This window comes from Capsicum annuum, chromosome 3 (genome assembly GCF_002878395.1).
Source record: "Capsicum annuum cultivar UCD-10X-F1 chromosome 3, UCD10Xv1.1, whole genome shotgun sequence".
NCBI lineage: Eukaryota > Viridiplantae > Streptophyta > Magnoliopsida > Solanales > Solanaceae > Capsicum > Capsicum annuum.
This window is the reverse complement of record NC_061113.1, coordinates 233,486,685-233,498,111: the sequence shown is the minus strand read 5'-3', so window position 1 is coordinate 233,498,111 and position 11,427 is coordinate 233,486,685. Positions and strand designations below refer to the sequence as shown.

Sequence of the window (11,427 nt, the reverse complement as noted above, 5' to 3'; positions counted from 1 at the left end):
AGTAAACAAAAATACAGAAAAGTAAAAACTTAAAATTGTCCGAGTCCCACCGAATATATTGTGTATTTAAAAAATTTAATCCCCTCATTATATTTGAGGTTTTCAATTACTTCCTCCCAGCATAAAACCGATAAACCTGTCGCTTGAGTAGGGGTTCATCAAACGCCAACGACTTCGTTGAGCTCATAGGAACGGCAAGAAATCACATGTTACTATATTTGTTTGTTACGAAATATATAGAAAAGTTCAGAAATTTGATACATAAAACTAAGGCTAGTCCTCTAAATTTATAGCTAACGAAGTGGTGGTAAGACGGGGTGCCTATTGTGCCTTGAAGGAAAAATCACAACTCACAACCTATCAAAAAAGTCCCAACCATGCAGAGTTAGAAGTTACCTATTTGAAAAATGGCTATTCATTTTTCATTCACACCTCTTGAAAATCCTAACATGAATGGGCCTATGAAGTATATAGTAAAATATTTTACTGAGACCGGAGCGTAGAAGAAGTGAACCTTATTTAAAGAAAATTTTATCGTACCGCCATAAGGGGTACAAGATTTTGAGATTCTCAAGAAGAAATTCTATCAGAAGAGAAAAATAATCAGTTGCTGGACTAAAATACAACACTTCACAGAGCACTCGAGAATTGTACAACTTACAGAACCTCTGATAAATTCCATTTTTCAATTGCTGCTATTTCTCTAACTGTACGTCCAAACTTCAGCTGGCCCTTATCATACATATACATTGTTGGTAGCTTCAAAATTCTGCACCTTCGGATTGTCCTCGAGAACTCTCTGACGGAATTGCTTTTCCCTTACTATCAGAACTTCCTAAATCATCTGCTTTTTTGTGTGTGTTTGGATTCTCTAAAATCTTGAGCTGCGTTTGCAGAACCTGATCATAGTTGCAGTGTATAGCAGCGGGATAATTGAATGAGTATCAAGCTCTCAGTGAGAGATTAAATGAATGTGCTACAGAAACTAGAAAGGAAAAGTAAAGAAAAAAAATCCTCCAAAATGAGAATACAGTACACACTGTAACACAGCCGTGCATGATGAATGGTATTGTATCAGATTGCAGTGAGCCTTATGTCTCATATCTCATCTCATCCACCTTAAGATGACTAAACAAATAAAGGAAAGTTTGCAATTGTCTAAAAATAGTATTAGAATCCCTGATTTGTCCAACGCGGATTGTGTTATGGAACTGTACCTAGATATTATTGTCCACAAAATGAAGTATATGAACCGAAAACACCAACCATGAGCTATGTGAGCTCTAAATTACTTAGAGAGAATAACAAAAGGAAATACGGGAGGATAGATAGAGTACAACTAATCTGAGAAGATCAAATAGGCTATCAAATGTTCCGTAATCCAGAACATAAATCTATCATAAAATTATTTTGCAGTTCACTAAGATTAACAATAGTTTTCCAGAATATTAGTAGGAAAAATTTACACAAACAAGAGTGAGTAGAATGCACAAAAGACAACTTCGAGTTTCATGCATGTAGAGCCGATCTGTGCACTGGAATTTACCAACTCTTGTACAGAATAATACCAAATGTAAAATAGAGGCATAATAGATAAAGATATCAATCAAGCAGAGAAGCTTTAATACCTCAATTTGTTGTTGTAAAAGTGTTTTATGGGCCTCTAGTTGAGCCTTTGGAATACTAAGGTTGTTAGCACCGGGATTTTGAAAAGGGAGAAAACCACATTGATATTGAGCCAAGGGCATATTTGCTAATTGATCCTGCAGTGATTGTTCATTCAATGCCCGTTCCCCATCTGAGAGCACATTGGAAGAACTGCCCGCTGGACTATAGGACGGAGGAACTGGAGCATATCCAGGAGACCTGCAAGTAAGACCAGTTGTTTCAATTTCATTCCAAAGTTGAAAAACCTACTTAAAAATGCAGACTCCCTCTTCAACTGTCAAAAGAAGGGGAAAAAGAGAACAGGGAGGGGGTGTACTGTCCTAAGTTGCTCGGCCTCTCAAAAATTGTTGCCCTACCCGTGTCGGATCCTTCAAAAATACACTATTGTAGGAGAATCCGACACGCACCTGTCGACATTTTTGAAGAGTCCGAGCAATCAAAAAGTTGAACTTGAAGCAGTCATCTTCCACCTTGTTCTGCATCGACAACTAGTTTATCACAGAACAAAGAACTACAAGTCGAAGGAAACCCCATACCAGTCATGGACAGCTAAATGAGGAGCTGTTAATGGGAGGTCCATGACAATCAAATAATTCCTAGGAAACTGACTTAAAATGAATGAATGGGAAATGGCCCACAACCAGACTAGTGATTATCACATCAAACTCCCTGAAGGTATCTAAAAAAATAAATTGTGAACAACATCTCTTGTTAGCATTAGTTTCATGCTCACTTATCTCAAACAGATCTACATATGACTTTCCAAACTACTTCAATGACATTTAAAATGGATCCGTTTTAAATGTTCATTGAAGAGCATGCAAGAGGCACAAGTTACTTTTCGCAGTTTTGAGAAAAGAATCACAGAGGTAAAGATTGTAACTTCTGTACCATGTAATATGCTACCAGGTCTACCTTTTTAAGAAAGATGTTTATTTGGGAAGCACAAGAATGAAGGTTCAATGTGGCCATCCAATAATAATAGCACACAAGGACGAAGAGAGAAAACAAAGGTTGACTTATCCATAGAATTTAAGAAAAAAGGGCAGCCCGGTGCACTAAAGCTCCCCACTATGCGCAGGGTCCGGGGAAGGGCCCCACCACAAGAACAAAAACCAAAACAGCTCTACCTTGCGTAAAAGAGTAGTGCAGTAACAAATTGCACTAGAGTGTGGACGAAGCATGTTTAAAAAGCTGAAATTACATCTTGCTGGTTTCCAAAATGAAATCCTATCTAATTTTGACCCTGACTGTAGAAGTTACAAAATTACTTATCACTACCTAGTAAGCTGAAAAAGGAATGTAGAGAATAGTTCATCTTTTCACATCTGTAGGATGAGGGAAGATCTAACAAATTTGCAAAGCAAATAATCAATAGTGCATGTACATAAAAGACGAGAAATCAATACCACGCTAGTGTTGGTACAGAAGGATAAACAAAAGACTTCTGATAAACTGCTGCTGCTGCAGCAGCAGCTTGGATTCTAGCTTGGTGCTGGCTAACATTATTATTTGGCGTGCTATCTGCTTGTGAGTTCTGAGATGCACTTGCCCCACTTGGTCCAGGACCTGATAGAGTTTTAACAAAGGGCTCAGTAAATATACATGTCACTTTCCTACATTACAGAAACATAGATACATAAAAGTGTCCCTTCTCGGGATTAGCTCTTCCAACATAAATTTCATGCTTCAGGACAATAAAGCTAGACATACAATCAATTTTTGGAAAAAAGGAAAAAGCTAGAAACACAATCCATAATCACTGACAACTACCAAACATATACCTCGAAAATAGAAAAAATGAAAAAAATCAGAACCATCCTCAAATGTCTTAGGAAGTTTGCCCATGGAATGTCCTGTTATCGACTTGATTCACATGTCAGCACTGAAGCTACAATTTGATGCTTGACACAGATTATTAGCAATGAATGGATGACTTAGCCTCCACGTCCTAGTGGTACATATAGTTGACAAAGTCATGCCGATTAAGACTACCAAAGATAAAAGTAGATTGCCTGTCACTAAAAGGAAATGACTTATTTTAATCGATACAAACAGGGCAGAGGCATAACTACCTTTCATGAAGGGGGGTCAATTGAATCCCCTTCGCTGGATGTGTAAAAATAATTTGTTTCATATATATAAACTATTGAATCCCCTCGTCACAGGTTCATATCTTAGGTGTGACATTTTTTCTTTTGTTCTGAATCTACTTACTCAAATCCCTGGCTACGCCACTGGACACTAATGTATGATTAGCTGAATGGTGATCGAGCCATAAGTTATACCTTGTTGCACATCTGGTCGTGATCCTACCACATTTGTCCCATTTTCAGCTGGCACAACAAGGGCTCTGCAGGTAGGACAGGTGTGCTGACGTTCTAACCATGAACGGAGACAATGCACATGAAACAGATGCCCGCAAATAAGTTTTTTAGCAGTGGTCATCTCCTCACGACAAATAATGCAGGTAGCATCACTTCTGCATAAGCATAGAAGTGTTTGATTAAATAAAAAAGCTCTGAAGAAACAAGAAATCTAAAAACATTAGCAGTGGGAAACTTACGCATTGAGCTCTTCTGGTGTAGCATCTGGAAAACGGTCATTCATATTTGAAGTAATCTTCCGATAGCGTACATAATCGGCAACTCGAATCTTGAAGTTGCGGAATGTCTCATAAAGCTCCCGAATCAAATGCAGGGGCACACCATAGTTCCTACAAAGTAAAATAAAATAAATAAAGTGAGGTATCTCAATGTAATAATAACAAGAGAGGGGAAAAAAGGGGGCCTAATATATAAGCCTGGATCAATAAATAGAAAGTAACATCAAATCATCAGCAAGGATAAACAAGAAGAGCTCTTCTATCAAAAGTCAAATACAGATCTGCAGAACAACCAACAAATGTCACATGCCAACTTGACTATGTAGCTATGTATACTTGAGGAACCTTAATAAGGCTTTAGGACAGTGTGTTCCCTATTTCTACATGTCCCTCATAAAGAAATAGAGGATCAAAAAGAAGAAGGTGAATTCTTTACACCCCCTAAATAAAAAGAACATGGTAAATTGCCGGCTGCTGCAGGGTTTTTTAAACCAAAAAGCATGTCTCCAACCATACATGAATCAAAGTGTGTTTCAAAACCAGACATTGTAATAAGGGGCAAAAAATGTTCTCCTCCACTTTTGTTCTATTGTAATTAGACTCCTGTAACTTTGCATCTCCTTGATGCCTTTCAATGAAACACATTACTTCATCAAAGAAAATGTGTTCCAAAACCTCATCATAAGAAGTAAAGATCTCCAAGGGAAAGAGAAATGGCGTGCTCAACTAAGTTACTCGGATTCGGGTGCGAGTATTCGAGACGGGTGCGGATCCGAGAGTTAGATTCGCTAATTTAAATTTTAAGATTCGGGGGTACAAATCCAAGCATGGATATGGGTGCGGGGTTTCGGCAAAAAAAATTTAAATATTATAAAAATAGAGTAAAAATCAACTATTGAACAATAACAAGAAAGAATCCTAACTAATGACATTAATTCATAGGTTTAGCAGTTCCGTTATTTTACCTTCTTTAGTTACTTTTGCAATTAATTTTACTCACTCAAAATTGTCGGCCTACTATTTTTCTTGACATATTGCCAACATACTAGTATTAACTTTACCATTTCTATTATTAATAAGTATTAATTTACTACTATATTAATACAAGTTATAATAGAAATATAAGTAATAAAGAGTCTTGAGTTATGTGTCTCTTTCTTCCCCAAAAAACTGACGACCTCTTTACTCCAAAATTACAGTCGTCGATCTTTCCAAGACGACGAGGGAATAAGAATTTTTCCCTTTGTTTTGACCTGAAACTATAAGCAAATAATATATATATCAAGAGGAAAAGCTACAAGGGAGACAAAGGTAAGGTGTGATACAAGCCGAATTGGCTCCACTCTTTTTGAGATCTATGCTTCAAACACCACAGCTAAGGATCCAAGACTTGATCGTTCTAGAGAAGCAAATATGTGATTGGAGGATAGCTTGGTGTACAAGAAGAGCTATATTCATTGATGCAACCCATGGGGCCATTGAACAACATCGTGTTTGGATGACAGCTTGGAGCATAAGAGGCGCCTTGCTAAAGGGTATTTGGGTCACTATGGGCCCATAGTCTTGAGAGAGTGGCTTTTGGGTCACTTTTCGGCCATTTAGGATTTTGTTTAGCTTTTGGGTCACTTTTGGGCCTAGTTAGCATTTAGGGTCACTTTTGAGCACAATTTTAATAAATAGCTATGGGCTATAAATAGTTAGGGTTCTCATCTTCCTTTTTAAGTTAGATGTTTTTGGATGAAAAATACACTTGAGAGCGTTTTAGAAAGCTTGTTGGAAGTTTTGTATGTTTTGAGTAGAAACGTTGGTTGTGAGGTTTCCATTTCCCTCTCGGTCTTCGTATGATTTAGGTGCTTGTCTAGGATTGTCGATCAAGGGCTTCAATTTAATATATCGGGGTTTGTGTTCGATTCCTTTACTTGTGTGATGTGTCTATCTTCTATCCTTTACCGTCTTTGCTTCGCTTCCATATTGTTTTCCTTGTTTTGTGTTTCCGTACTTTGTGTTTCGCTTTTGTATTTTTGTCCGTTATCATTTGGTATCAGTCGAGTTTGAGTTCGTTCCCACGAATTCAATCTTGGATCTTGGATCTCGTTATCTAGAAAAATCAAAAAATAAAAAAAAAAGTTACTATTCACGTTTTCGAGTCTAGCCCAAATTATGATTTTTTTATTTTTGGTGTTTTCTTGAGTTTCTAGTGCTAGGTTCTTGTTCCCTGGCACTATATGAGTCTAAATATCGAATTTGAGCTTAATCAGAGCTAAATCGAAGGTTCTACCATTGTTGAAAGCTTGATTTGAAGAAATTGGAAGTGGGTGTTGAAATCTGAAATTTTTGGTTGAGATTTTGAGCTTAAGATTGCTCGAGTTGTGTTAGGAAGCTTGAAAGGAGCTTGGATTTCGAATTTCGTTTGCTCAAGATTTAATTTTTGAATGTTCTTGTGTCCTTGATGATCGAAAACAGCCTCTCTACCTCTTCGGAAGTAGCGGTATGGACTGCATACATTTTACCCTCCCCAGAACCCACTTGGTGGGAATACACTGGGTTTGTTGTTGTTGTTGTTGTGTTCTTGATGATGTTCGTGTCTTGAAGAAGGAAGATTGTTCAAAAGAGGTGTGTTTGATCCACAAAAGGAAAAGAAAAGGCAAGCAAAAGTGTTGGGATAAAAGCATATCCAAAGGACCCAAGGAATATTCCAAGAGAGAGAAACAAAGGGGGCCCGCAAAGTGGGGGGAAATTCGACCTTTTCTAGGTGGCCTAGAGGCATCTGCGCCCCATCTGCTCAAGCAGGTCAGGAGCAGGTCACCAAGGGTAGTTTCTGATTTATTTTGCACCCAAGGTACGGCCAACATGCGCCCAGTCTACCCTCAAACATCCCAAAATCGATTTTGGCTCAGGTTCAATCATTTAGTTTCATTTCTTGATTCCTCTTTTCAATTTTCTTGATTCTTAACACTAATTAATAACTAGTAGCTCATCTACTTGGTTGTTTAATTGGTTCTTGGGTCTGTTTTCTTTTTGTTTTTTTCTTTGTGTGCTTTTATCATTTCTTTCTTCGCCAACTTTGTTGAGTCAAGTCTTTTTACTTTTACATCAGTCGTCCATATTTGCTTCAATCCTTTTCTCAATTATGCTAAGAACTATGGTGGAGCAACCCTTGATACCATCTTGGAGGCACTCCTAGGGATGCAATAAGATGTGATGCAAATGACTAGGTGATTGTAACATATGAATGAAAAGTTGTCGAGCATCAATTGTAGATGGTAGGTTGGCAGAACTCGGGGAACGTTCAAAAGCCTGTTATCTACACCTCGACCCCATGTCCAAACTCCCTCAAACCTACCAAATACGAACCAAGTTCCACAAATTGTTGTTCGACCACTCCAAATCCAATTTGACAAAACAATTCCAACATCAGGCCTTTGTTACCCACTAAACACGATACTAGCATTTTACCTAGTATCACCCCTTTATTTGTGCAGGTTCATGAACAAACAATCAAAGAAAGATGCAAACAGAGTGCCTTATGAAAATAAGCTTGAAGACCAAACGGAGTTCTTACCAAAGGATTCCAAACGTGGAAAGCGTGAAGACAAGTCAATAAAAGAGTTGGATTCGAGGACGAATCCTTTTCAAGAAAGGGCGGATGATACAAGCCGAATTCGCTTCACTCTTTTGAGATCTATGCTTTAAGGACCACATCTAAGGATCCAAGACTTGATCATTCTAGGGAAGCAAGTACATGATTGGAGAATAGCTTGGTGCACGAGAGGAGCTACATTCATTGATGCAATCCATGGGGCCATTCAACAACATCGTGTTTGGATGATAGCTTGGAGCATTTGAGGTGCCTTGCTAAAGGGTGCTTGGGTCACTTTGGGCCCATACTCTTGAGAGTTTGACTTTTGGGCACAATTGTAATAAATAGTCATGGGCTATAAATAGCTAGGGTTCTCTTCTTTTTTAGATTAAGGGCTTCGATTTAATATATCAGGGTTTGTCTTCGATTCCTTTACTTGTGTCTATCTTCTATCCTTTACTTTCCTTGCTTCGTTTCCATTGTTTTTCTTGTTATGTGTTTCTGTACTTTGTGTTTCGCATTTGTATTTTTGTCCGTTATCAAGGTGTAAATTTATTTTATTTTCATTTTAAGATCGAATTCTCAATTTCCCCTCAAATTTGTTCTTGATTTTGGTCAAAGTGTCCGGATTCATTTGACCAAATCCAAGATGCACCCCGCATCTGCACCAGCGTCAGTGTCGCATCGAGACGGGTTTGGCGGCAAAATCAAAGAGGTCACGCAACATACAACCAGGGTCATTTTTAGTACCAGCTTACTAACAGAAAAGTAATAAGCACATACAAGAAATGAACATGCTTCACTATCAGCTATTTCATAATCACAAGTGATAACTTCCATTATGGATACGGTAGCCAAATAACTTGGGTCTCCTGCAACTTCCAAAACATAGGCAATGCCACAACTAGTGGCCACACAATGTGCAGCCAGAGATCTAAACAAGGAGTCAAGGACTATATGCCCAAAAACTTGACTAAGGAATTTTATTTTTAAGAAAAACGATGTAATGTACACCTATATATGTAGCACATTTGGTTTATTGTTCAATGTGGAACATTTGGTTCAGAGCAAAGACAGCCCATTATATGAATGCTGGTACAAGGCCAAATTAATAGCTATCCGTACATCAAAGCGATAATCTCATTCTGTATATTTTGAACTCTGTTCTAAATCTTCTGTTGGTCATGCTAAATATAATAAAGATGAGGAGTCGAGGACAGCTTTTTTGCAAAAAAGTAGGCTGCTACTGATATCAACAATTAATTTCCATAAGGAAATTTTTTCCGATAAAGTTAGGTAAGGAAATTAATCATCAAATAAATGGATGGATGGAAGTTTCTACAAGAAGTATGGCTGTTTATGATCACATCAGCAACTTATGCTGGAGACGGATGAAAGCTTTTATATCCAGATGGGAGATACTTCTTTACGCTCTTTTTACCTATCGGCAGAAACACCTCTATACACTTACGAGTAAAGAAAAATAAACTGCAATAAATTTGACTTACATGAAAATCACCATGAAGAAGCACAAGTACAGAGACAAGTGGAGCAAGTCTCGAATAAGTTCCAAGTAGAAAGTATAGACAGGCTTATTCTCCCATTGTCCTTCCATAAGCATGTCACTTATGTAGAAGAGATATTTTACAAAAGTTGAGACAGTTGTTGTTGCAAGTATCATGTACCTGAATATTTACCCAAAAGAAGTTGCTCTTCGTTAGGGAGAAGATATAGAATATAATTAACATGATGATCAAACTGCAGCAACAACAGTGAACCAGAAGAGTTTGACTTACTCAAATGCAAAGAAGAGAGATACCGATGCCTGTCTTGTCTGTATCAAATAGTTCACGGAGTCGTACAAAAAGAGACTGTCTATTAAGAGGAGAAAACCCAGGAAGGAAACTATGCGAATGTGAGACAACCTAGTAACAGTTGGAGTTGTTTCTATGTATTCAACTCTCTTTTGAGCCAACCAGTGCAAACCCTTAATAAGCAAGAGCACAGTTACCATTGCAAGAAATGTAACAGAGAAGTCCTGACGGAAAATCGTGATGGCAAAAAGTATTTCCATGAGTTCCCGCCAAGACTGCTCGTTCAGCCTCTCCACCTCAGCCTCTCGAAGGGGACCAAGGAAAATTTTCTTTGTCAACTGCCACAAAATGCACATCACAACAAGACCCATATTGAGAAGAAGCACCAGACTGATCTTGGACGTTGACAGATAAACCATTGCTGGGTAAAATTGGCCTCTGCTATTAAAGGCATGATAAATAACGGCTAGTGTAGCTATTAAGCTAAGCCCTGCATAAGTTTGTAACCTCATCATCTCCTCTAATTCCTGTCCATATCAAAAGCTCCAAATCAGATTAAGAAAAAAATTATATCTGTATATCCATAAATTAAAAGTGTTAAAGGGTCGAACCTTTTAATCTTATAAGCTAAAAACTGAAAAGGCGTCACGTTCAAATATATCCTAGGTTATAAAAAAAAGACCAACGACGCAGGTTTACCCGCGAAAAACACGTTTGGCCATAAAATTCCAGAAATTTTCAGAAATTTGAAACACACCAAAAAAACTGTTTTCACCTTTTCACTCCAAATTACTCACAAACATTCAAAAACAACTCTAATTTGTTTTCACGGCCAAACACAACTCCAATTTTCAAACATCATTTTTTCACTTAAAAAAAAAAAAAAAAAACTTCTTCCAAATAATCACAATTTTCATGGTCAAATGCCCCACATACCAACACACATCAAAACTATGCACGTAGTTAGATTGATTCCACCAAATATTAGGATCCAAACCTAACGGCACAAAAGAAAAAGTACTAATTTTACAAATTACGGAACAGATTTAAGAAATTTAAAGATAAAGACAATACATTTCAGGAAAGTTTGAATGAATTGAACCCGAACAGAGCAAAATAATAGGATTTACACAATTAACTCAATTAGTTAGGGTTATGATTAATTGCTTGGTTGAAAATAGAAGAAAAACATACAAAGTGTTACGAAAACCCACTGAAGGTTCCGCTATGCCCAGGGTGTGGTGACGAAAACCCTATTACTTATCAAATGCCGCGTAGATCAATTTTACCTGTCAAGTTTCTTGTATATCTTCGTGAAGATTCTGAATCGCTAGCTATTCACGATTTCATACATGAAGAGTACCTATGAATGAATGAAGAAAATAAAAATTTGATAACCATGGGAGAAGGTAAACGAGGGGGGAAGAATCGTCATTGAGTGAAGTTTAGCCAATTGGTACTCGCCACGTGTACATTCGCGACGCACAATTTGACCCGACCCGGGTAAGTAAATCGGTTGGTCAACTGAAAAAAAGGAGTAAATTCCTTTTTTTTTTCTTTTTTAGGGGGTAATACGTAAGTGGTAGTAAATAATTTCCCTTTAGGTAAAATGAAAAAGAAAAAAAAAAAAGTGTTGAAATAAAAGTTTGGGGAATAAATAATTAATATTGAGCATTAGTATGGATAGTAAAATATTTTTCTTAATATGATAAATTAACAGGTTAAAAAGTATTTTTAGAATAATGAATACCTAAAAAAGA

The 11,427-nt window shown here is 37.4% G+C and overlaps 1 protein-coding gene across 4 annotated transcripts; it reads right to left on the bottom strand.

Moving 5' to 3' along the window:
* Positions 1-500: 500 nt before the first annotated feature.
* LOC107862950 (ERAD-associated E3 ubiquitin-protein ligase HRD1B) lies at positions 501-11,113 on the bottom strand. Of its 4 annotated transcripts, none has more exons than XM_016708667.2 (8): positions 10,957-11,113; positions 9,650-10,194; positions 9,362-9,538; positions 4,235-4,384; positions 3,957-4,150; positions 3,078-3,237; positions 1,629-1,866; positions 501-899 (listed from the first exon to the last, which is right to left on the bottom strand). In XM_016708667.2, the coding sequence occupies exons 2-8, from the start codon at positions 10,180-10,182 to the stop codon at positions 762-764; spliced, it is 1,590 nt and encodes a 529-aa protein (XP_016564153.1). In that variant the 5' UTR covers positions 10,183-10,194; positions 10,957-11,113; the 3' UTR covers positions 501-761. The 4 variants fall into 4 exon arrangements, with proteins under 4 accessions (XP_016564153.1, XP_016564154.1, XP_047265483.1 ...); XM_016708668.2 differs by having other exon boundaries at positions 10,862-11,064; XM_047409527.1 differs by lacking the exon at positions 501-899 and having other exon boundaries at positions 1,409-1,866.
* Positions 11,114-11,427: the final 314 nt, after the last annotated feature.

Excerpts from the sequence above, each read along its gene's own strand:
- LOC107862950 (XM_047409527.1), bottom strand. The coding sequence starts at position 10,182 with ATGATGAGGTTACAAACTTATGCAGGGCTTAGCTTAATAGCTACACTA. Across the intron at positions 9,539-9,649 it reads TCTCTCTTCTTTGCATTTGA|GTACATGATACTTGCAACAA; the intron begins GTAAGTCAAACT and ends GTAAATATTCAG. Across the intron at positions 4,385-9,361 it reads TTCTTCATGGTGATTTTCAT|GAACTATGGTGTGCCCCTGC; the intron begins GTAAGTCAAATT and ends TTTACTTTGTAG.